We start from the raw sequence: 24,768 nt of genomic DNA on the forward strand, positions 1-24,768 counted from the left end.
CTTTCAGTGCTTGGTTTACTGAGTTACAAAGAGATTAGGTCAAAGATTGAAATAATGGAATTCTTTCTTAACCAATACTATATTGGAAGTGTGTCCTAAAAACCTGGAAGCCGAACATTCTGTCCACTTGACTTCAGAATAACCAAATTCACTTAAGGAATGTGTCAAATGTGTCATAGATAATCCAGGACCTGGAAAACATCAGTCAATGTGGCAGAATTTCAGGCAAACACACTGGTATTATTTAAATCAGAAAAGAACAAGGCAATTGTTAGTAGATAACTCCACCAGTAGATGCGAAGCATAACTTGGTAAACAACATTTTATCATATTAAAGTATGCATTTTCAGATGACCATGGAATTAAAACATTTTAAAGACATTTCTGCTACAACTATTTAAACTTGACCTGAATCAAAACAAGAAACGAAGAAGACAAAAGGACACAAAGTGAACTGACCATAACTTTATTGGAGATTTACTTGGCTACAATTATTACAAAAAAAAAAACGACTAAAGGTAATTGTGACCCATAAGGTGCAGACTGCAAATTTCTGCAGCATGATTACTGTATGAATGAATTACATCATGTTCCTTAAAAACAGCTGCAGCATGTGATGGTAAATATTTTTTTGTCAATCAAATTATATATGTGTTAGTTTTACTTGATTTTAGTCATTCTCCTTCACTCTATTTACAGCAGAAAAGCCAGAAATTTCACTTCCTGTTCACCTTTGCATTTTTGCTATGTAACCTGCTGCTGCAGTGAATTCTGAGTGCATCTATAAAATTTAAATTGTGGGTGATGTCCAAATAAAAATGGACTAGAGAAAAAAAAACAATTAACGATTAAAATATATTTACAAGTTAGCTTCAAAAGATCATTTTCACTGCTAGTGGAAAATACAATAGTCTCAATGCAAATTCCCTAGATATTGCTACTGGCGAATCCAACAACTTTTAAAATCATTTCAATATTCTTGGTCTTAAACATATCTTAAAAACTTCTCATGTACAATATAAAATAAAGAAATTTATTTGGAAATAATTAGGTTCCTGAAAAGTAATCAGTGGTTGAAAAAATATACCTATTTAAATGTAATTAAAATAACCATATAGGTAATAAACAAGACATGAGTTTCAGTTCCGCAGCTAACACAAACTGGTTCGGGGCACTAAAAGAACTTCAGATGCAGTTGAAATGAAGACATCAAGGTCTCCGTTTGGTGGCTTAAATTTTGTGTAAAAGGATTAGACACCCTAACAGAGGAAGACAGAAAGTTTTAAATCAACTGGGCCTTAAGACTGAACTGTGGTAGGTCTGGGTCTCGATTAGTCTCTGCACTCTGCAGTTACACAGGCTGATGTCAGGTAATGACTAAAAGAGCCGACTGCTGGGTGAATAATTGTATTTATGAACTGAACCAACAGAACCAAAGTAGCCTCCAGTCTCTTGCTATTTAGGCAGGGCAATTTGAATCTTTCTGAGGGCAAGCTATTATTAAGAGAGGAAAAATATTAGTATTTTAAAAGATAATTACAGGAGTGTTAGAGGTCATTCTAAATTTAATCACTTCACATAATGTAAAAGAGAAAAGAAAAAAAAAGTAACAAACATCTTTAAAACATAATTAAGAGTTCAGTTAACAAATCTTCGTCATACTTTCACAAACAGTAAAAATGCCACAGACAAAAATGACCTATTTAAGTTGTGCAAGTATATGACACATTGCAGGCATTATAATTATCTTTTTCAAATTCGGTAAATCAAAACAGCAGCGAGGCCAAACCACATTTTTTCCTCTCAGTTAAGCATATTTTCCTTGAAATGAGGTAAAGCATGGTACCAAGTGCAATGCTTATCTGTGCTACATGAACAGAACAGAGGGGAAAAAAGCTATTACAAAACGCAGCATAGTCAGGACTGCTGAAAGTGTATTATAAAAATAAAAAAAAATCAAAAAACATTTACAATGAAGGTTCATGCCAACTAACCTCCACACAATCATCGTAAGGAATTTCTGCAGTTGCTTTTCAAAACGCGTCTGCCCAGTCCTTCCCGCATGTGCTGGCCGCACAACCACACCAGGGGGGTTTCCAAATCACACTCAGTCTCACATGGCAATCACAGGAACAGAAGGATGACAGACAAGGTGGTAAAGTGGAGCAACAAGAGTGATTTTTTTCCTTAATTAATGGATGGGAAACATTGCAATAAACGAAACTAGGGGAAAGTTTACAGCATTAAAAATCAGCAGCACAAAAGCGTTCATAACCATTTCATATGTCTAACTCATAGTTTTTATTTTTTAACTTAGTAACCAGGGGATCACAGATTGCTTCAAAGCGTGAGTCACAAATTAAAATCAGCTATTGTCCTCCAACCAAAAAAATTTAAAAAGCAATAGCTAAAGTTTGCCGTTGATAAAACATTTTGAATGGTAGCAGGAAATCTGAACCCCTGAGACTGTGTGACCTAATCTCATCCAAGTCTGAACTTTTTAGTATTAACAAAAAAATACTCGTCTTAAGGTTACAAAATAGATTGAGGCATTTTTCTCCCCACGGGAATTGTAACTGTGAAACAATCTGATTTTGGTGCCAGGAGGCCAGTGAATCCCTTAACACTGGGATTAGTGCGTTAGACACAATGCAAGGCCCTAAGCTCCTGGCATCAGGTAGTTTATAAATTATCAAGAGATTTGTGATACAACTTTATCACAAATCACCCTCACAAGTGAAATTCACATCCAGCCTTACTTGTTAATTGTATACATTTACAGTTACATAATCCAACAACTGCTTGGTTTTAAATTGCCAGGAGATCTTACATGGAGGTTTCTTAAAAAAACCAAATAGAAATCTAAGGTTCCAAATCAGAATTAAATATTTTAAAAACATGTCCACCCAAACTGATTTGCTCTCAAGCGCATTTAATAATTTAGATCTCAACTGAAGTTTAAGATTGGAGACAACAAATCATGCTGGAGAAGCTTAATGCCCCCTTCACTCAGGTCTCCTTGGAAAGCAGAGCTGACGGTTTTCTGCGTGCACTCGCGCAGAGGTGCTTCTCTGGGGGTGGGTGGTGCAGATAAAGCAAGAAGTACAGTATTCAACTGCAATTTCAAACATAAATGCAGCATTACATGAGGCATCACGTTCAGAATGATGTGCTGGAAATTACTTAGACACCTCTGCTCAGCTTCTTGAATTTCAAGCATAATTAATGGGGCAAATTGCAGCAAAACTCTACTGGTATGTTGGTGGGAGTGCAAGACTGACCCACAGCTTTTAAAAAGGTAAATTAAGAGGTATTATAGTTACAGTGCAAAAAAAAAAAAAAAAAAATTAAAATTTCAAGCATAATACATAAACATAGCACCAAACAGGGGAAAAACTGCATGCAAAAGAAAAGAACTGAGGTATTTAAATGAAGAGTGCCTACAAGTCTAATTAAAGAAACTTAGGCAAATGCCTAAAAATGCCTTTTTTCTTCCTTTTCCAAAGATGGAAACAATGAGCTAGTTTATCTAAATTAATGGCCTAAATCACAGATGTATCAAAATTACGGCAGTTTATCGCAAACGTTAAACTTTCATGGCATTGACAGCACAGCTTTGGTAGGTGAAATATGCATGCAACACTCTGAAAAGTACAGTAAGAAATGTATGTGAGAAGACTAAGGGTAAGGTGCTCTGTTTTGCTTCTTTAAATAAGTAACCAATCCATTATAAAATCTGCAGCATATTTTAGGTGTGATATGTCTAAAGTTTATTTTGTTAGAGCAACAGACTACAGGGCAAAATTATTTGCCACAAACAATTTCCATCAGCGGAACTACCTAGCAGGAGGTTTTCAGTAAAATTGGGTATTTAGCCAACGACTATTTTTATGATGGTATTTTAAAAACTCCATAGACTACCTATTCCGGTTTTGAAAACGTCTTCAGTACACATATGACAGAAATTCTCATATAATCCCGTCATAAGTTAGGTTACAACTATACTAGTGGGTTTTAAGTATCACGCTCTCTCAAGGTCTAATGCATAATAACACAATGAAGGGAATGTAAAACAGTTTGTTCCAAAAAGATCAGAAATGAAAGAATATCCATGAGGGTTTTACTCTTAAGGCAAGAACCTCTTTTATGCAAGACAACATGGCATGAGAAAACTAAAATGTGATTTGCCAACATGCCAGCCAATGTTAATTAAAAATCTGTCCCTTACTGTTAAGTGCAACAGCGACCAGGAAACATCATCTTACACGCTATAATGTGGAAAGGAAAGACAACACTGGCACACTTCTCTCGCAAACTGCATCGCTCTACTCAGCTTATCAACTATGCAGGACTGGCACTTCCACACACACCGTCGGGTTTCAAGAGCTCTCAACAGAACCCTGGGGGCTATTCCAGGTTTAAGCTCCTTGGCCTCCGAACACTAAGCAAAGCTGAGAGAATTAAACTAAAACAAAACAAAACAAAACAAAAACTCTCAATAATTTCTTTGAACACTTGCTAAATGTCATCAGTAAAGCACTCTTGTGATTTAAACAAAGCAGAAGTGAGGAAAGAAGACAAGATTGTGTTTGCGCAAAAAACTAAAACTACAGTTAGTTCCAAAACTTTTATACATATGTTAAATGTTTTATTCTGTAACCTATCTTGTTATCAAACTTTAAATTCTGCCTTCAATTCATTCCACTCACTATCAGTTTTAAATCATCCTTTCCAACTTAAAATATTTTCCACCTTAATTCTGCTTTTTTTTGTTGTTTTTTTTTTTTTTTTTTTTAATTTTAAAAAGGGGTTTCAGCTGTTGGGAACCTGAGGTTGATTAGCTTTGAGGCTTCGTAGGGCTCTTCTTGCTGCTGCAGATTTGGCAATCCTGTAACTTCGGCCAACACCTTTGAATTTCCCCTTTCCTACTACTTCCACGGTGACTCTGACCTTGCCATCATAAGTTCTCTCAGCCGGGCTGTAACAAAGCCAAACAGCTTGAGTTAGAAGTCAGAAGTATTTATTATTATAGTCAGTCAGCACCAAGCATGTACTCTCAGGCTGCGAGTCCCCGATACAAGCTGACACGGCACGAAGGAAACACGCGTTATGACTGCTGCGTGCTACCAACAGGCACGGGCTGCCGCTCCTTCTCTAACTCAGCGTTACTTTACAGAACAAAAAGAGAAGTCAATCAGGCTACAAACAGCAACTGCATAAGAGCACGTCCCAGGGTAAATATTTTTCAAAATCATTAGTTTATGGCATCTTTGAGAACTCTTCCCCCTTGTTTTTCAGTAAGTTAATTGTTTTCCCTGCGTATTTTTGCTTACCTAAATTTGGCGGTTTCTGGTTCCATTTCAAGCAATTCTCGCACAGGGGAACGGGGCACATTTGCAGAAAATTTTTCTGTAATCAAAATGAAAGAATGATGTGATTAATACCCTTGAGGTTGTTTTTAATTGTGATTCTGCTTCTTTCGAAGGGGAGCCAACTGTACCTATCAGCGGCCGCATCATAGGATAGTACACCTGCCAAACCATCTCCAGCGACATCCCGCTATCCATGTAAATGGCACCAGCAAGCGACTCAAAAATATCCCCCATGGCCTTTGGAACTTCAATATCCTCTTCCTTCTCTTCATCCTCCTCAGATCTCCTAAGCTATTATAGGGAGAAAAGTGACTTGTAAGCAAAAAGGCCACTTTGAAAGGCAGTCTACAGAGATGTGTTTCTTTTCTTGGATACGACTCTTACTATATCTTTAAAACAAGGGTAACAACATCAAACATTTATGACATGCCAATTATACTGTAATAGGTTCTTCACAAACATCATCTTACCTTAAAAAAAAAGAAAAAAAGCCCTTCCCTATTTAGTATTCTATATTCAACAAAGGAAAAAAGATTACTTCCAAATAAAAACAAAAACAACCCTAACACAAACTGGAAATAGTCAATAAATGGATGAAAAACATTTTCAAATCTCACTCATAACCACAGAACTGCACACTGAAGCAGGTCCGCCCCCTGGCGGCTTGGCAAGGAGCAGGCAGAATACTCAGCGCGGTGCAAGCAAGGGTGTAAACTGCCACTTTGTTCACAGGCAAATTCTACTCGGAAGGTATTTTCCTCCAAGCTCCCCTTTTACTAAACCACTTACTAAACCATGTTCACTATGACAGAGATCCTGACACAGAGTAGGTATTCAAATTAACAGAATAAAAACTCACATATGTATCGAACGCCTTTTAAAAGTTCATAATTCTTTGATGTGGCAATTCCGTCTCTAGGAATTCATCTTAAGGAGGTAACTGGATATTTAAGTATATTTACCGCATCCATGTTTATTACAAACCCTAACAAAAAATACCTTAACCATCCAGTCGCAAAGGATTGTTTAAACACATTACATTATAGCCATGTACTCACTAGCGTGCAGCTACTGAAAGCTGTAATCCCAATTATTAATGATCGGGAAAAGTCATCCACAATATATTAAGTGAAAAGAATAGGGTATGGTACACTATGCATGCTATAATTTCATTTTATATTGTACATAACTTTATGTCTATGTACATTAGCAATAAAACATCACAAAATGTTCATTTCGGTTATTTGTATTTTCTAAAATACACACACATTTCTTGTGAAAGAGAAATAAAAAGGAGGGGGGATAGTAATTTCTAAACGGATGGTTTAGCCACACAAAGTTCTATATAATAGATGCTGACTACTGGAAAAAATCAGATACTTACTGTTGTAGATGGGAATTTTTAAACTTATCAAGTTTAGTTCTCTCCTTTTACAAATGAGGAAACCGGGGCCCAGAGAGGTGGAGAGACTTTCTTAAAATCAAACAGTAAGTTAGAGAAGCCAGACCATGACATTCCCAATCAGTTTTTGTAACTTCTATACATATGTTTATATAAACAAAGGGAAGGAAAAGAATGAACAAAAACTAACAAAGCCAGTATGTCCAACTGTCATCAAAAGAGAACTTCAGGTTTAGCTAATTCCTCAACTTCTAAGCTTAAATATTTCTACAGAATGAGACTAGAAATAACACTGACTATATCTGAGACGGTTCTGATTCCTGGTCTCACTGCTCGCTGTGCTCCAACTCAGACCACTAATCTTGGGAGAGTGTGCAAGGGTGAAAGGGGAGGGAAGGGCACTGCCTACTGATTCCCCTTCAGCACAGCCTCCATCCCGTGCAACGTGCTCGACCCTTCTGCCCTGTGGCTACACCTCAAAACCCAGGCTCTTCATTTCTCTCACAGGAAGCCAAGGAAATGCACTACTCCCTAACGACGGTGTGTGCGATTAAAAAACGGGAAGGTACAAATTAAAGAAAGAATAATTAAAATGGCTACCAGAGTTATGAATGAATTCCATGACTTATAAGAAATCTACAGAAAGAAGAACAAAGGAATCAGAATGAGGAGAAGAAGAAATGAAAGTGCTCTCCTGGGTACCCAGGTATGTGGATGGATGTTAGTGAAGGATTAGAGGAGATTAGAAAGATCTCAGCAAAATCCTTTCCTACAAAATTTCAAAATAGTTCACAAACACATTAGAATTAGCTCCATCACCAAAGAACCTTTGGCTGAACTTACAGTAGAAACCTCTCAAATTCCAGTCCTTAAAAATTTAGAAGTTTTGTTTTTAAATGAGATTTTCCCATTTCAAGTAGAAGCAGAATATACATTTATGATGCTTATCTGAGATATTAGCAAATACTTCTGACCTATTTTAAACAGAAAGAAAGACAGAACCAACCAGGCCGAGCTTGCACTGAGGTTAAAGCTTCTCTGGGGGCAGGGGGAGGGCTGGCTGCACCTCGCCGGCGTGCCTAAATGCCGGGAGCCCGAATCAAGGACTGGGGGTGGTGAGGCAGCTGAAAGCCCCTTGGCTCCGTCTCCTCGCCAGAATGACCACAGCATGAGTGCTCAAGTTGAAAAGGCCTCCCTGAAGACTGCGACCCGTTCAGTTTTCCCTGGAAAATGCAGAGCGTGCTGGGGACCACAACCCTGGCCTTCGGCTGGCTCTCTAGACAGCTATGTCGAGAACCCTAGTCGGAAGGCTTATTTTAAACACTGAATTCAACATATCTTAAAATGGCACTAACCTCAGAATCCATCCCTTGCATTTCATTCTTCTCGAGCTGAAACTGCACAAAATCATCGATGACGTGGAAGAGCTCAGGAGAAACTGCTTTAAAGTACTTGTGGTAGTCATACTTCACAGCCAACGATGCAAAGATGGTGTTGTTGACCAGAGCCGAGCGCAGGTCAGTCAGGACCCCTGGGGAGTGCTGCCGTGGGTCTTCATAAAGGTGCTTGGTTATGAGGTAGTCCAAAATTGCATCTCCCAGGAATTCTAAGCGCTGGTAACAATCTGAGGGAAGATCCAAAGTGAAGCCCTGAGCTCTGGCAAAAACATTTACACAATTTACAAATAATAACTCAGATAAAGAACTGATTCCCCCAGACCCACTGAAAAGACTTTTATTGGGATTCACTTTCATATATATTCTTCAGTGACAAAATTATTTGACATCATATGGAAGCCTCTGGAAATTAAATTCTAATGACAAATTAAGCATATTTCTTACATAGAAATTGGGGTCATAAAATCTTTAAGTGGCCAAAAGACTAATGCTCGTTAAGAAAAAAGCATTTCCCAAGTGACATCATCACTGAACCCTCTTCCTTTGGCACTGTGCTGGCCAGGCAGGTGCTGGGGCACCATTCTAAAGGCTCCATCACACATCGTCACCTAGCAACAAACGCCAGACCCTGCACACAGCCCTTCCCCACGCTCTGCTGTCACCCCTGCACACTTGTCCACTCACACTCTGGAAAGTGTGGGAGTGATGCCATGCCTCGCCACTCCTGGGTTACATTTGCTACACGAGATGACAGCTAGTACAAGACAGTTTTCTTCTCAACTTGAATGAAAAATGTTGAATTTGACACAAACCAAGAGGCTGAGAAAGGAGAGTCATGGAGGCGAGCAAAGACCTTTAGCAAAAATGATCGATGTCAAAATGTGAGAAGTTATCGATGCTGATCAACACCTCTATCTTCTCACAGTGATTAAAAAGAAGCTGTTCAGGTGGGATGAACTGGGAGATTGGGACTGACACATATACACTATTGATACTGCTATAAATATAGATAACTAGTGAGAACACACTGCATAGCACAGGGAACTCTACTTAATGCACTGTGGTGACCTAAATGGGAAGGAAATCCAAAAAAGAGGGGAGATACATACATATATATATATATATGTGTGTGTGTATGTATAGCTGATTCATTTTGCTGTACAGTAGAAAGTAATACAGCATCGTAAAGCAATAAAAATTTAAAAAAGAAGCCGTTCAACTGTGGAAACTGAGGCAGGAACAGAGATAGTGAGCTGCCCCCGCACAGCCGATGAGCTCAGAAGCAGGGGCCGAGGCAGACTAGAACCCAGGGCCCCTGCCAGCAGAGCGTGGTAGAAAAGGAGGCCTCGTTTCTTCTCCACAAAGAAAAACAGGTTTTAGTTTCACCAGTCTTTCTAGTCCAGAGTCAGATAGTTTTTCACTTCTGGTTTTACATTTTTCTGATCATCTTAACCTACACTGTTTTTCTTATACAAACTTTATACTCGGCTTTGGTTTTCTGAATTCAAGCGCTTATTACTCTGACACAGAAAAAAAATACAGACTTTAGCTGTTTCGAAACCTGAAGCCGATTTTGGTTTTAGGCGCCTATTCTCCCTTCTAATCGAATGGATTGGGAGCCTATTAAATAAAGGAGGGAAAAAACACGGAGCACGGCGCAAAGCAGGAGGTGACAGCAGAGTCAGAGCGATGAAACCTTCCTGTGAAAGAGTTTCTTTTAATCGGTTCATCTTTAGATTTTAAAAGACCTTAAAGGGAGGGGCCTTTTTGTTCAGGAAGAACAATAAAAAGATGTGGAAAGACATCCAGAATATACGAATAAATTATTCAAGAACCAAAAGCAGCAGTGACCGGGTATCAGAAGGACAAGGGGGTAGCAAAAAATGGCAAAAACACAGCAAAATACTAAGGCCCGAATCTGCCTCATTGTGCTGCATGTAAAATGCCAGAGACACGAGTAGCGAAGATAGCTCTGCTCCCAACTGTCAAAGTTAAGGAACAGTGCCTGCTCCCAAAAAGAAAGGCTTCTTTCACTTTTTTGTGCTTCCTCCCCGCACCATGCGTACGTACTAAGCTCTAAGGCTGTACATGCATAGATTATTCTTTTTACCTCATTCTACAGAACAATCCAATTAACACAAGGTCTCATTTTCAGAGCAGTGAGCTTCGGTCTGGGGCTCCTTACCAGTGATAGTGTTGTAGTGGTAGGAGGCGTGTGTAAAAGCCTGTAGTAGGTAAGCCTTATTCTTGAATCTGTAGTTGATTTTCTTTTCGAAATTTTCAAAACCCGAGATAAGGTGACTCAGTGTCCTATCTGCATCTGGGTGATCAAACATACATCTCGGTGGGATCTCCAAACAGCCATACTCCAAGTCTTTCAACACAGAGGAGCAGGAGCCAGCTCCAGAGGCGGCAGCGCGGCTCCCTGAAAGGTTCTTTTGTTGGCTGGTGAAATTCTCCCTGGTCGGGCACATGGGCTTTTCCCGATCAGTCCTCTTAATTACCGGGAGCACCTTCAGCCCCAGCGAACAGAGGAAAAGCTGAGCAGCCCTCTCGCCACAGCTGGTTAAATAGCAGCCCAGCAGGGCTTCCACACAGTCGGCTATGCTTTTGTCAGCAATGCACTGCTCGGTGTGCAGGTCGTAAGAAATGGACTGTTTCCCTGTGTCAACACCACAGTTTTCTTCTGATGGATTCCAGAACCCCACCACAAAGTCATCCTCTTCAACAGCTTTGCTAGGATCCAGATAGCACATTGCATCCCAAGAGCTATAGTCAAAATCCTCAAAATCTGATGAAAATGGTATACTACCTAAGGAGGACTTTTTGGGCATTTTCCATTCATAGGCAGAATCAGTGGCTGAGAAAGCAGAAAGCGAGATCTTCTTTACAAAGGCTCCTGACCCCATCAGCATGTTGTCTATGAACTGGATGTGCTCCTGATCATACTCCAGGAAGTCATCTTCGTCATCCGCGTCCTCCTTTGGAGCCCTCCACATCAGGTCCTCCTCCTCCTCCTCCTCCTCCTCCTCCTCCAAGTCCGCGTCCAGTTTGCCATTAGCCAACATGCAGTCTTTTGTCTGAAAGAGGGAAAATGGGGAAGGAGGGGAGACATAGCTGCTGTTTTTAAAAGGGCTTGAGACTCAATAAAAGCAAGGGTTATGGATAATTTCAAATGACAACCACAAATACTAAAAGGCAACTTTCAAATCATGGCCATTTGTTTTCAATTAACATAAAATAAGTTATTTAATCATATAAACAAAGTAAAACACGTTCTCTGAATGTTCATTTTCTAAGTTATAAAATGACCTTTATCCAGTATGAAGCTTTAAGTCAAGGATTTTATACATGGATATAAAGTTTAAAATTAACCTCCACAAGGCAAAACTTCAGCTAAGAATTCTAACTGTAGCAGGAGACACAAGGAAAGCTCTCATATGCTGATCACAGAGAGCTTCAAGTTGGCTGACAAAGTTCTAAAATGTTTTTTAAAAGGTTTTCAAATTAATAAAATTAAATTCCAGATGTAGAAAAAGCACTATCTTTGCAATTAAATAAGAGAATAATATGTAAACAGATAAAATTATTTTCTTTATAACATTAAAAATGGACAGTGGGGTTTCATAATAAAGTTTTGGTCCCCATTTCCACTTCAAAGCTCATTCGCTACAATGTAAAACTAAACTACTTTGCTTGGAAACTAAAAGTGATCACTATGAACTAAGCTATGAATTTGAGAAATTATGCTTTTCCCTTCCGGTGAGCTAGAGTAATCAGGGGAACAGATTATAGCATAACTGACAAAAACAGAAGACAATTTAGACTAACATGAAACACAACAATCCAATTTCTGTCAGAAGATCTTTGCTAATTCCAATTTCTTTGGCAAAAGCTTATTTGTGAATGACAACCTTAATAATGGGCCAGGATTCAGTAATGATGTAACTTTTTTGCAATGCTAGAAAGATACCAAATTTCTGTTGTGCAATACAAAAATAAATAAACAAGACTTTACTTGGGGGGGAAAGGCGGGAGGGAGTGCTTCAATGAGGGTGTGGTTCAATTTCGATAGTGACAACTTTGCAGAGTATTCTGATAAAAAGGTTTTCAAACTTTGTCAACCATTTTTTTAAATACTGCAAATATTCTCATTTTAAGCCAGACTCAAAAGAGATACAAACAGTGCATCTGTCTGAAAAGAAATAAGTGGAATGAGCCAAGCCATCCATATATCTACAACTATCTGTCTGTATATTTTAATTAAAAAGTTTACAAATTTTTTTCAAGAATAAGGAAGAAAATCAAAAGAAAAACCTAAAATGGTGGACACCTCTAGGAACTATTACGTAATAAAAATTACATTTTCCCAAGGTAACGTGAGATGTTTTTGACTATCTGGTCCTTAAGAAAAAAAGGCCAGATTTCAATTAAAAAAAAAAAAAAAGACTAAATAATATTTTTAATTTTAAAAAATCCTTATCTATCTTTAGTAAGATGCTACCATAACCAGACACTGGCAAAATACACAGCAAGGGCTGGGTTTTATCAACAAATAAGCTGTGTGATTTTGGGCAAAGTTCATTAATGCCTTTGGGTTTCGGGGTTTTTTTTATCTGCAAAATAGTGGGATTCTACCTCACTAAATGGTTTCCAAGAGCACTTCAACCTCTCCAAAAAACAAAAAAACAAAAAAAACCCCAAGAAAAACAAACACAAACAAACAAAAAAACAAAACCACCAGCATGAAACTCCTTTTACAGTTCAAGTTCACGTTCCACCTGAGTTATTCCCACCTTCAGTGTTTGTATGCAAAGTTTTCACTTAAACCTATTTGCTGAGGAGCGAGGCAGGTAGAATAGGAATGGATCTAGCATATGCTTTCCAATATCATATAATGGTCCATTTCAAGAAGTAGAAATTATTAAATGAAAATATAAACAGTATTTAATGTATTCTAAGAACCAAAGTGCCAGGTCATTTGAAATGTTAAGGAAAATAAGAACTTTGTATCTTAAAATTAAAAAATTTTTTTAAATTAAAAGGACACGCTAACATCACCTTTATGCTAGATTTTTTTTTTAAAGCAACAATGATATTATGAAACAGGACTTATAAGGCAGGATATGTGTTACTGGAATGTTTTTCATAGAAATGCAGTATTTTCTCTAAAGTTCTCAAAATCTTACACATCTTCCTCTAAGGTTCTATCTACTTCTAAATTAGTAACATAAATAATTTTTCTAACCCAACTTGCATTCAAATATTCTAATGATTTTCCAGATAAGTTCAATTTCTGTAGTTAAGTCGAATACTGCATGAGTTAAAAATATACTCAATGAATAAGTAAAAATCAAAATAGAGTCACAGAGCATGCTACCTGGAAATGAAGTAACAACAAGCCAGTTTATCATTAATGCAAAATAAACATCTGAAAAATGAAACTGCCTGCGAGATGGCCTCCCAGCCAACCACACTGGACAGACTGCTTCCACAGCTCTCCGGCTCGCAAGGCCCTCCAAGGTGCCCTCTGGTGGCCTCTGAGACAGGACAAAATGAAGCAGCTGCAGCTAACATTTGGAGACTTAAAGTCATTGGCAAGATTTAAACTATTTCCAGAAAACTACAACCTTTATGTATTTTTTTTTTTTAAGGTCACAAGAGGAGAAATAGTCCTGAGAAAGCCCTGAGCTGCAAAAGCAAGATTTTACTGAAATTATTTCACATACAGACTGGAGATCATAGGTCACTGAAAAGTCATTTCACTGAACAGAGCTAAGGATCTACAATAAATCGTAATATGCAATATTAAAGTGAAACGTTACAGAGCTTTGCTTTTTTTTTTTTTTTTTTTTTTTTGAGTCACAGCATCAGATACCCTTTTGCCTTTGGAAAAGGAAGATCACAGAAATTGTTCTCTATCAAAATTACAACACTGTTCTAAATTCAATGAAAAGATGTCTGTTTAAAGGAATTAATTCAATATATTGAATTTCTACTCTATTATAAACACACCAGGGAAAAGAAACAAAAAATTAATAGAACAAACCTCTGCCCTTCACCAAAAAATAAATCCATCCAGTTACCAAAAACTTACTATTTCATCTTTTTCCCATTTCTCTGTGTTACTTTTGTCTTGATTTACTACATAACCAGGAGGAAGCCAATTCACAGGGGGATCAAATATTGACACCACCATGCGGCTGGGCAGCCCCTTCTTTTTTCCAAGCCGATACAGATTACAGTTGCTGACCTTTAGCAGAAAAAATTTATAAGACACTTATCCATCAACAGTCACTGCTGAAAATCATATAAGGCATTAACATAATTTTTAGCTAAATATTCTTCATATTCCATAACTGGTCATCAATTATTCAGACTGTATAGTTTCTCTACCTCTTCATGATAGGAAATGTTAAATTCTCATATAATCTGATGATATAAAATTCAAATTGTTAATTGGGACTATCAAAATAGAAAAGAATACAAATCCACATAAGTCCAAGATGTCACAATATTTTCAATGAAATAAAAGGAGGAAATACCATAAACTCTAGCTATAAAGTGAAAACTGGCACTGAACTGAGCTAAAATAATTTTATGTTCCTAGGGCCTAAGCTATAAATATGATTTCGACTGCAATGCTTTCTCAAATATTATTCCTTAGTTTTGGATGGCATTTCAAGATATTTTGTTCAACCATTTTAAAATAGAGCAAAAGGCAATAAAGAAAAACTCCGTGTTTACTGTCATCAATAAAACAGCTTTACTGTCTACCCTCTAGTCTGTTTTTCCTAAGGCCTCCATCTCCTCCTTAATTTACTCAAATCCATATTTCTATCTCATTTTTACTTGGAAACCAAGGTCTAGAACGGTCAATCTCATTTTCATTTTCTAAAAACTGGGTTCCTTTTTATTTAAGTACTTCACGAGCCTTTTTTCCACGTAACTCAATACCCCTGAACAAGCACCCATGTCGGAGAGGCGCTGCTGGGCAGCGAGACAGAGGAGCGGTCCCTGGAGCCCGCAGGCTGGGCCGGGAGCCCCCCGTGACGCTCACTCTGGGCACGCCGCCTGCACGGCTTAAGTACACGCTGGCTTCCCTTTCCACACCACGGGAACACAGCATCACAGATGCCAACCAGAGGGTCAAGTGCGACAGGGACGTGAAAGGGATAGAAATCACATTCGAAGTCGGCAGAAATGGTCCGCCGGATGGAAAAGGAAGAAAGAGCTCAGCAAGGGCCCATGTGAGGCACAGGGTGGGGCAGGCCGAGCTCAGCCCGCAGAAACGGGGCGAGCAGCGGGGAAGGGGCAACAGCAGGTGTGTGCGCGGGTCCCGGGAAGGACGGCCAGGGGCACCAGCCCCGCCGGGACACTTGGGGGCGGGGGGCACCCTGAAAGGGCCTTCACCACCGTGCTGCGGGAGTGACAGCGATTTCTGCAGCACGTAAGGAGTCAGAGCTTTCTGAGCAGACAATGGATGAACTTTCAAAAGGAAAAATAATTTCTTTCTTACCTAAGAGTATGCTGTTACTTTATACTCATTCTCAGCCTCTGATACTTTCTTCCTGCAACCACCCCTGGGAAATCTCATTCGTTCTCAATTATCACTCTTACAAAGACTGTTTGCCCAGACTGCATCTAAGTCCTAAATTCTTGATTACCTGAACATTCCACTTCCTAGTCCATGAGGTCTAAAAACGCTAACCCCAACTCTCACTCCTATACTTCTGTCTTCCTCAGCACCAGCCCCGTCATCGCCCCAGCTGCTATGGCCGTTAGTACTGCATCACCCTCTCTACCAGGAGGCAGCAGAGAAGAGTGGGCAAGGCTATGCGCTCCGGCCTCAGCCACGCTCCTGACCATCCCAGACCAGCTGGATGACCTGCACGAGCCAATGAAACTCCCTAGGCAAGAGTTTTCTCAACTGCAAAATGGGGACATGTCATCTACCGCTGAGGGGCACGTAGAGAAGACTGGAGAGAGCAGGTGTGTAGAACACTCAGTGCAGTGCCTAGTGTCACAGAGAACTTCAGAGGGAGGTCAGTGTAATGGTCAAGAGTGAGGTCTCTAAAGCCAGACTGTCTAGGCCGTGCCACGTACTTGCCATGTTAACCTGAACCGGGTAATCTCTCCTGCCTCAGTATCCTCAGCTATAAAATGGGGATGATTAAAGTATACACAATTACAAAAAAAAAATAAAATAAATAGAGAAGTATACAGAATTAAATTAGGTAATTAATATATGTAAGGTGACAAGGGTAGTGTCTGGCTAGAGTAAGCACTCGTAAGCGTCGGCTAAAATGCTTATTGCCTCTGAATCTCACTCCCCTCAGTGCTCTCCTTGCTGCCAGACTCTACGTCTGTCTCATTTTCTGCTTAAGCTTAGACTTCTTCAAAGGCCCAAATGATCACTCAGCTTGGTTTGGTTTTGCTTTTCAACTCATGCCGCATTCTGCTTCCAGCCTGACCGTTTAAAACTACCGCTTTATTAATATTAATAGTCCCTTACACAAGAAGTACCCTCAACATGCACCTCGTTCAAAACAGTGCCGACTCTTTAGCCTGGCACTGGAGATCCTCCATAATACAGCTTCAGCCCACCCGCCTCCTTAAGTCTTTTCTCGGATCTTTCCACAGTTTATTCACCGAGTCCTGACATGCTCTGCCATATGTTCCCTGTTTACACACTACAAACGCACCTCTTCTGTTCATGCCTCCCCTGATCACAAGTGATATTCCTTCCTTCTGAGCGCTTAGCAGTTTTGTGTGTTACCTGTCAAGCAGGTGCATGGCGCCTTGTGACGCCTCTTTTATCATCATTTAAATATTTATCTTCGTTACCTTTCTTCCCTCAATCTTACTTTCACACTACATTTACTGTCACTCCCACGCGGGTACACAGGAGGCTCCAGCTGCCCTGTCGGGTGTGGCAATCCCTGCGGCAACACTTTCCTCCGCCTCTGAAATTTATCCGATGCTTGAAACCACTTTTATGCACGCTGAATAATATAACTGCTCAAAATCAAAGGACGCTTTCTTACCTTTTTGCTTCTCATATAGGAAAGGCGGCCCTCGTGAGCATCGGGATAAGTGCAAAAGAGATAGGTGGTGATGGCATGCTTTAGAAAGGAGTCGCCAAGCATTTCGAGCCGCTCCAGGTTAAATCCATCACTAGCATTTGAAAGGGTCAAAGCCTGAAGAATAAGTCCAGGGTTTGGGCCAAGCGTTCTCGAGGAGTACCCGGGAGAAGGGCTCTGCTCAGAAGCCGTCCTGTCCGTGAGCGCCGTACCAGTCTCCGTAGTACCAGGCACGGCGGCCGTCGCGGGACTTCCATCTGAGGTAGATTTGTTAGCATTTCCATCAAGGTATTTATTACTCAGTAGAGTACATTCATCGCTGGGCTTGGGCTGGTTCTCATAATTGTATAAATTCTGAATGGGATATGAGGTAGTTGGTTGTACAGGTATTTCCTGCTTGTAGTAATTCAGATGGTTTCCTTGGCAAAAGTCTCTGTTAGCTAAATCGTAACTGCCATTGGCAAGATTTTTATTGTAAGAAAGACCATTAATTGCTGTAAGATCTGCTGAAACTTCAATTTGGAGCTTACCAGGTGACTCGAACAACGTTCTGCAGTTCACAGACATTTGGTCATGATTTTCTAGACAGGAGGTTCTATTAGCACCTTGATGTGCAGCATTTTCAGGGACGACAATTGTGCTGTGCTTACAGTAATTCTCATTTTCAGCTGGAGAGGAGTTAGCAACTGAGATGAAAGATTTGCTATCAATAGATTTTTTCCACCCGAAGTCTAAGTTGGGGTATCTGAAAGACATTTTGATAACTTTTCATCAGATCCTTCAAAAAGGCTAGGCTTAGAGCAAGAGCAATTTGAGTAAAAGTTAAATAAATGAAGATCCCTATAAATATATTCCTACCTTAGAAGATAAATAAGTTTCCAAGGCAGGAATCAACACAACTGGAACTCTGCACAGTGTAACCATCAAGTGGGACATGAGTCTCTGCACAGTGTGGGGCTTAGCTCATGAAGCCTGGGGCCAGCCTACGGGACCTAGAGCCACCGACTGCGAGGGCTGGGACCCCAGGCCAGCCAGGTAACTAGCTGGGTAACCTGGGACAACTTACTTCACGTCTCTGTACCTCAGCTTCCACACCTGGAAGAGGAACTAACACCTCTTACGCCACAGGATCCTAACAATGAAATCATCTGACGTGAGCTACAGCATTTAAGCCAGTGTCTGACGCTGTAGTAAGTACTCAATAAATGTAGGTGTGATCATTGCTATTATTAAGTTCCTCATTTCCTGAACCATCTTGGTCTTGCCAACTGGATAACCAAAATAAATTTGAGTGATTAAACCAATAATTTCTTTAGAATGCAGAGACCTGACAGGTGAGAAGAAAATAATGAAGACAAAGACCAACCACACAGAGGCAACTGCTCTTTCATGTACATTTGATTTCATAAAAAAGGAAGCGTCTTAAAATGTCAGCAGTGGGCAACAACTGTTCTCATTTTCACTTTAACTGCCATCTCTGAAGGGGGAATGACTGTTTTTGACCTCAGGCTCTCCTCTCCAGCTGTAACTTCCCAAGAACGTTAGACTCATTGACCCAATGTATAGATTTTCACTTATGAGTCAAACGATGCATTTATTTCACATATTAGATAGGCATCCACGTTTTCTTTCTAATCTTTTAAAAATTATTCTACATACAATTAAAATGTGAACTTAATTCCACTCCTCTGCCAGCAGGACCTCAGGAGCCGAGCTCTTCCTGGCCCACAGCACAGGCGTACCTAAAATCCGCGGGCAGTGACCTCACTCCCACACCAGCGTCGCCGGCTGTCTGCGCTCTTAGCTCCTCTGCGGTCAAAAGGCAGTGAAGGCGATAAAGTATGCTGGGGAGACAAACCGCTTTTCTCCACAGTGATGCTGGAATTGGATGTATAGCACAAAGTTCTGGAACCAGTATCTTTGAGTAAGCAAAAATGTGGATAAATATAAATTGTGGATAGACAAATAGAAAGCAAACACACAAGAGAAGAAAAAATAAAACTTAAGACCAATTTCACTAATGAAGAAAGACAAAAATCATAAACAGTAGCAAAAAATCTAAAAAATATTTTTTAAAATAATCCTTTAAGGAAAATGGGATTTATCCTAGGATTTACATGGATAATTTCATGATATAATTGCTATCGGTGGATCAAGTATAAAAGCCAAACCTCTCACACTTACCAAAAAGACATTCAAATGGAAGTCAGTACATCATATTAATTAAAGCCAAACAAAACGTAAGGGCTGTGCAACTTCCAAAAACCTCACGAATCACTCAATTCACTTGATAAAATAAAATTCAAACTTATCTTTCAAAACATTTAGTTATGCTAGTAGCAATTAACTCACTACCTGTTTATTCTGCAGACTTTCCCACTTGGCTTTCCTCTTTTCAGCACTGCTCAGAGGAAGAGCCTTCCCCTTCTGATTCAAATGGCGAGGTGTCAAAAGATTCAGTCTATAAAAATTTCAAAATAATTTTATCAAACAGACAAAAACAAGTACACTCTCACGGTGGTTCTAAAACTTCAGTGTGCCTACAAGTCACCTGAAGAGCTCATTTCAACTGCAGACCACTGGGCCACACTCTGGGCAACTCTGTGTGCAAAGGACCTCCTGAGTTCACAGCCCACATACAGGTGGGCTGCACGGACTGTGAACCTCCACACCTGCCTACTGACCTCTGGAAATAATGCCACAAGCAAAATCAAAATGTCATTTCTAGAGCTCCTTTACCTTGAAGATGTGTGGTCCACATCCAGCAGCGGCTGGTTGAGATTGGTCAGGTCAAGGTTATACTTTGTTTTATAATATTCTGCAAAAGTTTCATATTCAGGGGAAGGAAATTTACTCAGGGGGGTAAGATCAGTGTACACATCAGCTACATAAAATCGATGAGGCTGATCAAAATTGCGATATCTAAAAAAGAAAAACAATCAGTGACTTTCTGGCTTAAATCAACTATTCTCAAAACACAACTGCTTTTAATATGGAAATGCAAATTATCTGATTTTAAAGAGTTCAAAAAGGTTAAAAATAAGTAACATTAATGAAACTTCAATTCTAAATAATACATTTCAAGTGGATTTAAGACGAGAAGAACTATATTTATATCAAGTAAAAACTGACTCCCCATTTTCCCCTATTTTACTACTGTCCTTGTGCTAAATATCTATACTTTGATAACACATGAAAGCTAAATGGCACCTTTAAATATCTCTTAATTTCATCAGTATAAATAGTATAGAAAACTTTCAATATCCAAACAACCAAGTAAATACTTTGTATATTACTAACGCTAAACATGAAAGACACTTGCCACATAAAATGTATTACTGTGCCATTTATGATATTGATAGATTGGTGTTAGCTAACATTTAAAATATGGCTTTGAAGTACACAAAGAAAAAAGAAAACAAAAACAAAAACCAAAGACTGAATTGCAGCCAGTACTTTAATTCTTTAAAAAGTGCAATGTTTAATTTTATCGCTCAAAAACTCCATCCCCTAAATTTTTACAAAATAAGAAACAAAGCATAGTAATTTACTGTTTTCACTGCACTTAATAACACTATGCCTTTTAACAATTCTAATAAACTATTATTTACACCCAAATTCTTTAAGACTTTGGGGATTAAAAGGATGGAGGTTTTAAGAAGAAAGCCTATCAACATCATTCAGATGATCTGACCTTCACAAAGTAAAATCCCTTCATCAACAGTGTTTTAGGTTTTGTTTTTTAAGTAAGTAAACTGGCGAGAACAGGTCCACCATGAAGAGATACCTATATTTTCTATTAGTAACATCACTGCCAAAGTCACAGGTCACTTACGTTCCCCATATGAACAAGGGAATCTTCTGAAACGAAGTATCACCACCACTTAGCCTTCCACTTAAAATCTTACCTTGGAATGATAACTGCATCTTGGTAATCTTCTAATTTAAAAACAAAGGGAGTTTCTTTTGAATACTTTGTACTGGGAATGCCTATGCGAGCTTCAGATTTCTCGATATCTTCCATGAATTTAAAGTCAATGTCCAAAGTGCTGGAGTCATTAACTTAGGGAAGAAAAAGACCCTTTAGCTTGTTAAAATACAACAATACAGGTAAGATCTTTACTCAAGCTGTATATTCATTATATGTGTCTAATTCAGAGTTATCAAAGATATTTCTGTAGTATATACAATAAGCTCATTGTTAAGCAACAGTTTCATTTTTTAGCTAGTATACAGAAACACTTTTAGAGTCTGGGTCCTTACCAACATTAAGAGGTAGAACACAGTATGCTGAGTCAGCGTCTGTGGGTTTAAATTCTAGTGCAGGTTTTTCAAGCCGAAGAATATGTGAGAATATATACTGGTGAAGTCTTGTAATCAACTCAAGCATTTGTAGAGATAACGTGAAACCAGACTTCTTCAACTCAATAGATATGGTAACCTCTCCAGAGCGTGTGTACACAGGAAAGTGTGGAATCTTAACAAAAGAAAAATAATGCACCTCCAAGGTTAGCAAATGTTTCAGTCCATTACAAACATTTAACTTCAGAAAAGGAATGGTGCTTTGTATCAGGGGAACAGAAGAGATACCTTAATTTTAAAATATTAAACATTCTGTGGTAACAAAAGATAGTTAAAGTAGCTTTTCCTTTTTTAAAAAAGAACAAGACAGTTCAACATAAACAGTCATTATGAAATGTCTACCTGAGGTATGGGTTTGGCTGTCAGTATTCCAAAGCATCTTGTGGTATCCTCAGGGGGATAAAGCTTCCGCCTTCTAAAGTTGAGTTCATCAGGTAAAGGTGTCGTTAGAACCATTCCTATCACATACAGGTAACAAGGCTGATCGGGCTTGGGGTAGCTATCCCTCAAACATTCTGGAATCTGGGATTAGAAAGAAAAATTAAGCATCAAGTTCAAGTGTATTAACCTCTTTTCCAGATGTTGGCAAGAAAACAAATTTATTCCTGGCTTTACTAAAAGCTGATGAGAGAAAACTGAGAAAATATCCAAGGCAGGAGACCTCCTAATTTCTTAACCTCACTGGAAAGTCGGCACTTCTGGATCTGCAAAAGTATATAAAACCATCAAACACTGTAGGGCCTTTCAACACAATACTGTGCATTTGATCTGTTTCTTTTGACTAGAGAACAAACTCTTTTCTTTCTTGGGTTTCTTAGTCTTTACTAGCTTGTAGAATACCAGAAAATAAAGGTAGCCAAATTTTTTAAATCCCATGTAATCCTGAAACTCAAAGATAACCTTTATTAACACCGTGATATACTGTATCATCTTCCAGATTTTTTCTGGAATAAATGTATACATTCCAGAATAAATGTATATAAACATATACACATATGTATTTTTCATTACAAATGGAACCACAAAACAAAGACTGTATCATAACCAGATTTTTATCTCCAGTTACTACAATGAGAACATCTTTCAGGGTCAATACAAATCAGTATCATTTTTAATGGCCATCTCATTGAAGTTGTAAACCATGACTTAAACTAAGATTGCTTCTAAACTTTCAATATTCATACAACCTCACCCAATAGTCTTGCAGTTTCTGAGGCTCAATAACATAAATAATTATGGCCACAGTTAAAAGGTACAGAAATGCTGGCTATGGGATAGTTATAGTTAATAGAATATCAGATAATACAGAATGCACCTATTAATTAAACAGGATACAAAGCAGTACTATGCTTCTCAAAACACTTATTAGTGATAACATTTGTCATATGAAACTCGTCCAGTAATCTCTAGGATAAATGTTAGAGCAGGAAAACTGGATATGAGGAAATAAGCATTTCAGAAAATCGGATAACTTAATTCATGATTTTTGAAAAACTGACATGATTTTGAATCTTGAAAACGCTTAGCTGGGTGCAAACTTTTTAAAAAAGTAAAAACGCAATAAAACTGCAAAAATAAAACAAAAAAATCATACATTTAGGCCAAGATGAAAGTACACAGCAAATTTTTGCTTCTGTTTGGGGTTTTTATAAGGTAAAAATATTGACAAATAGTTTTTAAGTAAGTACTTCAGCCCAGCATGGTTACAGCTAGAACTACGCCACAGATCCCGCTAGACACAATATGTTGAAAAAACTAATTTTAACTCCAGTCAAGCCACATCCTAACTCCCGACAAGTAACTGTGCTTGCACCTGCTGGTGTGCACCTCATCTGGATGGGCACTTGCCTGTTTTATCATACACACCCTCTATGTTTTAGCTCCAAACATAAGGTAAAGCAAGAACCTTGACACTAAAGTGAATGAAACAAAGAACGTCTCTTTAAATGAAATTAACGCACTCTGGATAGAATCTGATAGATGAGTCCAGGAATCCTTTTGAGAAGAAAAGCAAAAGCAATGTCTGAAATGAGAAAGAGTACACAGTGTACACATCACAGCGAAGGGGCTGATCTGAGAGAAGCTGTGAACAAGGGAGGGAAACGAGCTGAGATCCACAGAGTGGGCTAAATTACAAGGGTTTTGGGAAGCCAAGCAAAGGAATCTGGACTTGATATAGCAAGAAATAAAGTCAGAAAGGCTAGATTTTTACTCGGTTCTAACCAATACTAACTGCTTTTGGGTAGCACTGTCTTCGTTTTGTGGAGCCTGGTCTTCCTGGAACACTTGTCTCTTCTTCATCATGTAAATCAAGCTCTTCTTCGTATTTAACAGTCTCTTTCCCAACTGGCATCAAATGGTCATCCAGTTCGCCTAAGAAATTTAAAGAGAATTAACAAACAATCCTCATTTTGCCTCTCTAACTCATCAGTGAATAATCCAGAACAGCACTGTGTTAGGAAGCAACTGGAAAAGTCATGAAAACTAAAGCACCTGTGCTTTTAAAAATACAAGGGCTTCCCTGGTGGCGCAGTGGTTGAGAGTCTGCCTGCCAATGCAGGGGACAGGGGTTCGAGCCCTGGTCTGGGAAGATCCCACATGCCGCGGAGCAACTAGGCCCGTGAGCCACAATTACTGAGCCGTCGCGTCTGGAGCCTGTGCTCCACAACAAGAGAGGCCGCGATAATGAGAGGTCCGTGCACCGCGATGAAGAGTGGCCCCCACTTGCCGCAACTAGAGAAAGCCCTTGCACAGAAACGAAGACCCAACACAGCCAGAAATAAATAAATAAATAAATACATAAATACATAAATAAATACATAAATAATTTAAAAATGTTCAAAAAAATACAAAAGTAATCAGATGTGATACTTAAAGCCAAGTCTATTTTGACATTTGTATATTCAATATGATCAGGATTATAAATTCTGTTCTAAGATTAAAAAATAAAAACATGAACAGGAAAATAGCACATGTCATCCCTTTACAAACGCCACTGGAAAACAAGTCTTCCCGTTAAAAAAAACGTTTTAATTTGTACACTAACATAGACTAATTTGAGAGACCAATACATTAAAACACAAAACACAAATGTTCATGATTCAACAGTTACTAGAAGACCTTTATGTATTTATATATTTAAAAGAGGTCAG

The 24,768-nt window shown here is 38.8% G+C and overlaps 1 protein-coding gene across 4 annotated transcripts in view; it reads right to left on the reverse strand.

Moving 5' to 3' along the window:
- Window positions 1-450: 450 nt before the first annotated feature.
- Window positions 451-24,768, reverse strand: part of DICER1 (dicer 1, ribonuclease III) — a 67,158-nt gene continuing 42,840 nt past the window's right edge. For all 4 annotated transcript variants that reach the window (XM_036841418.1, XM_036841419.1, XM_036841420.1 and 1 more), the window contains 14 exons: window positions 23,850-23,989; window positions 21,959-22,138; window positions 21,518-21,731; window positions 21,163-21,316; window positions 19,994-20,176; window positions 19,610-19,715; window positions 18,997-19,172; window positions 17,219-17,999; window positions 14,269-14,424; window positions 10,357-11,251; window positions 8,130-8,398; window positions 5,501-5,663; window positions 5,334-5,409; window positions 451-4,978 (listed from right to left, as the gene is read on the reverse strand). In XM_036841418.1, the coding sequence (XP_036697313.1) occupies window positions 4,813-4,978; window positions 5,334-5,409; window positions 5,501-5,663; window positions 8,130-8,398; window positions 10,357-11,251; window positions 14,269-14,424; window positions 17,219-17,999; window positions 18,997-19,172; window positions 19,610-19,715; window positions 19,994-20,176; window positions 21,163-21,316; window positions 21,518-21,731; window positions 21,959-22,138; window positions 23,850-23,989 (3,659 nt within the window). In that variant the 3' untranslated portion in view covers window positions 451-4,812. The remainder of the gene's footprint in view (window positions 4,979-5,333; window positions 5,410-5,500; window positions 5,664-8,129; window positions 8,399-10,356; window positions 11,252-14,268; window positions 14,425-17,218; window positions 18,000-18,996; window positions 19,173-19,609; window positions 19,716-19,993; window positions 20,177-21,162; window positions 21,317-21,517; window positions 21,732-21,958; window positions 22,139-23,849; window positions 23,990-24,768) is intronic.

The sequence above is a fragment of the Balaenoptera musculus genome, chromosome 2 (genome assembly GCF_009873245.2).
Source record: "Balaenoptera musculus isolate JJ_BM4_2016_0621 chromosome 2, mBalMus1.pri.v3, whole genome shotgun sequence".
Taxonomy (NCBI): Eukaryota; Metazoa; Chordata; class Mammalia; order Artiodactyla; family Balaenopteridae; genus Balaenoptera; species Balaenoptera musculus.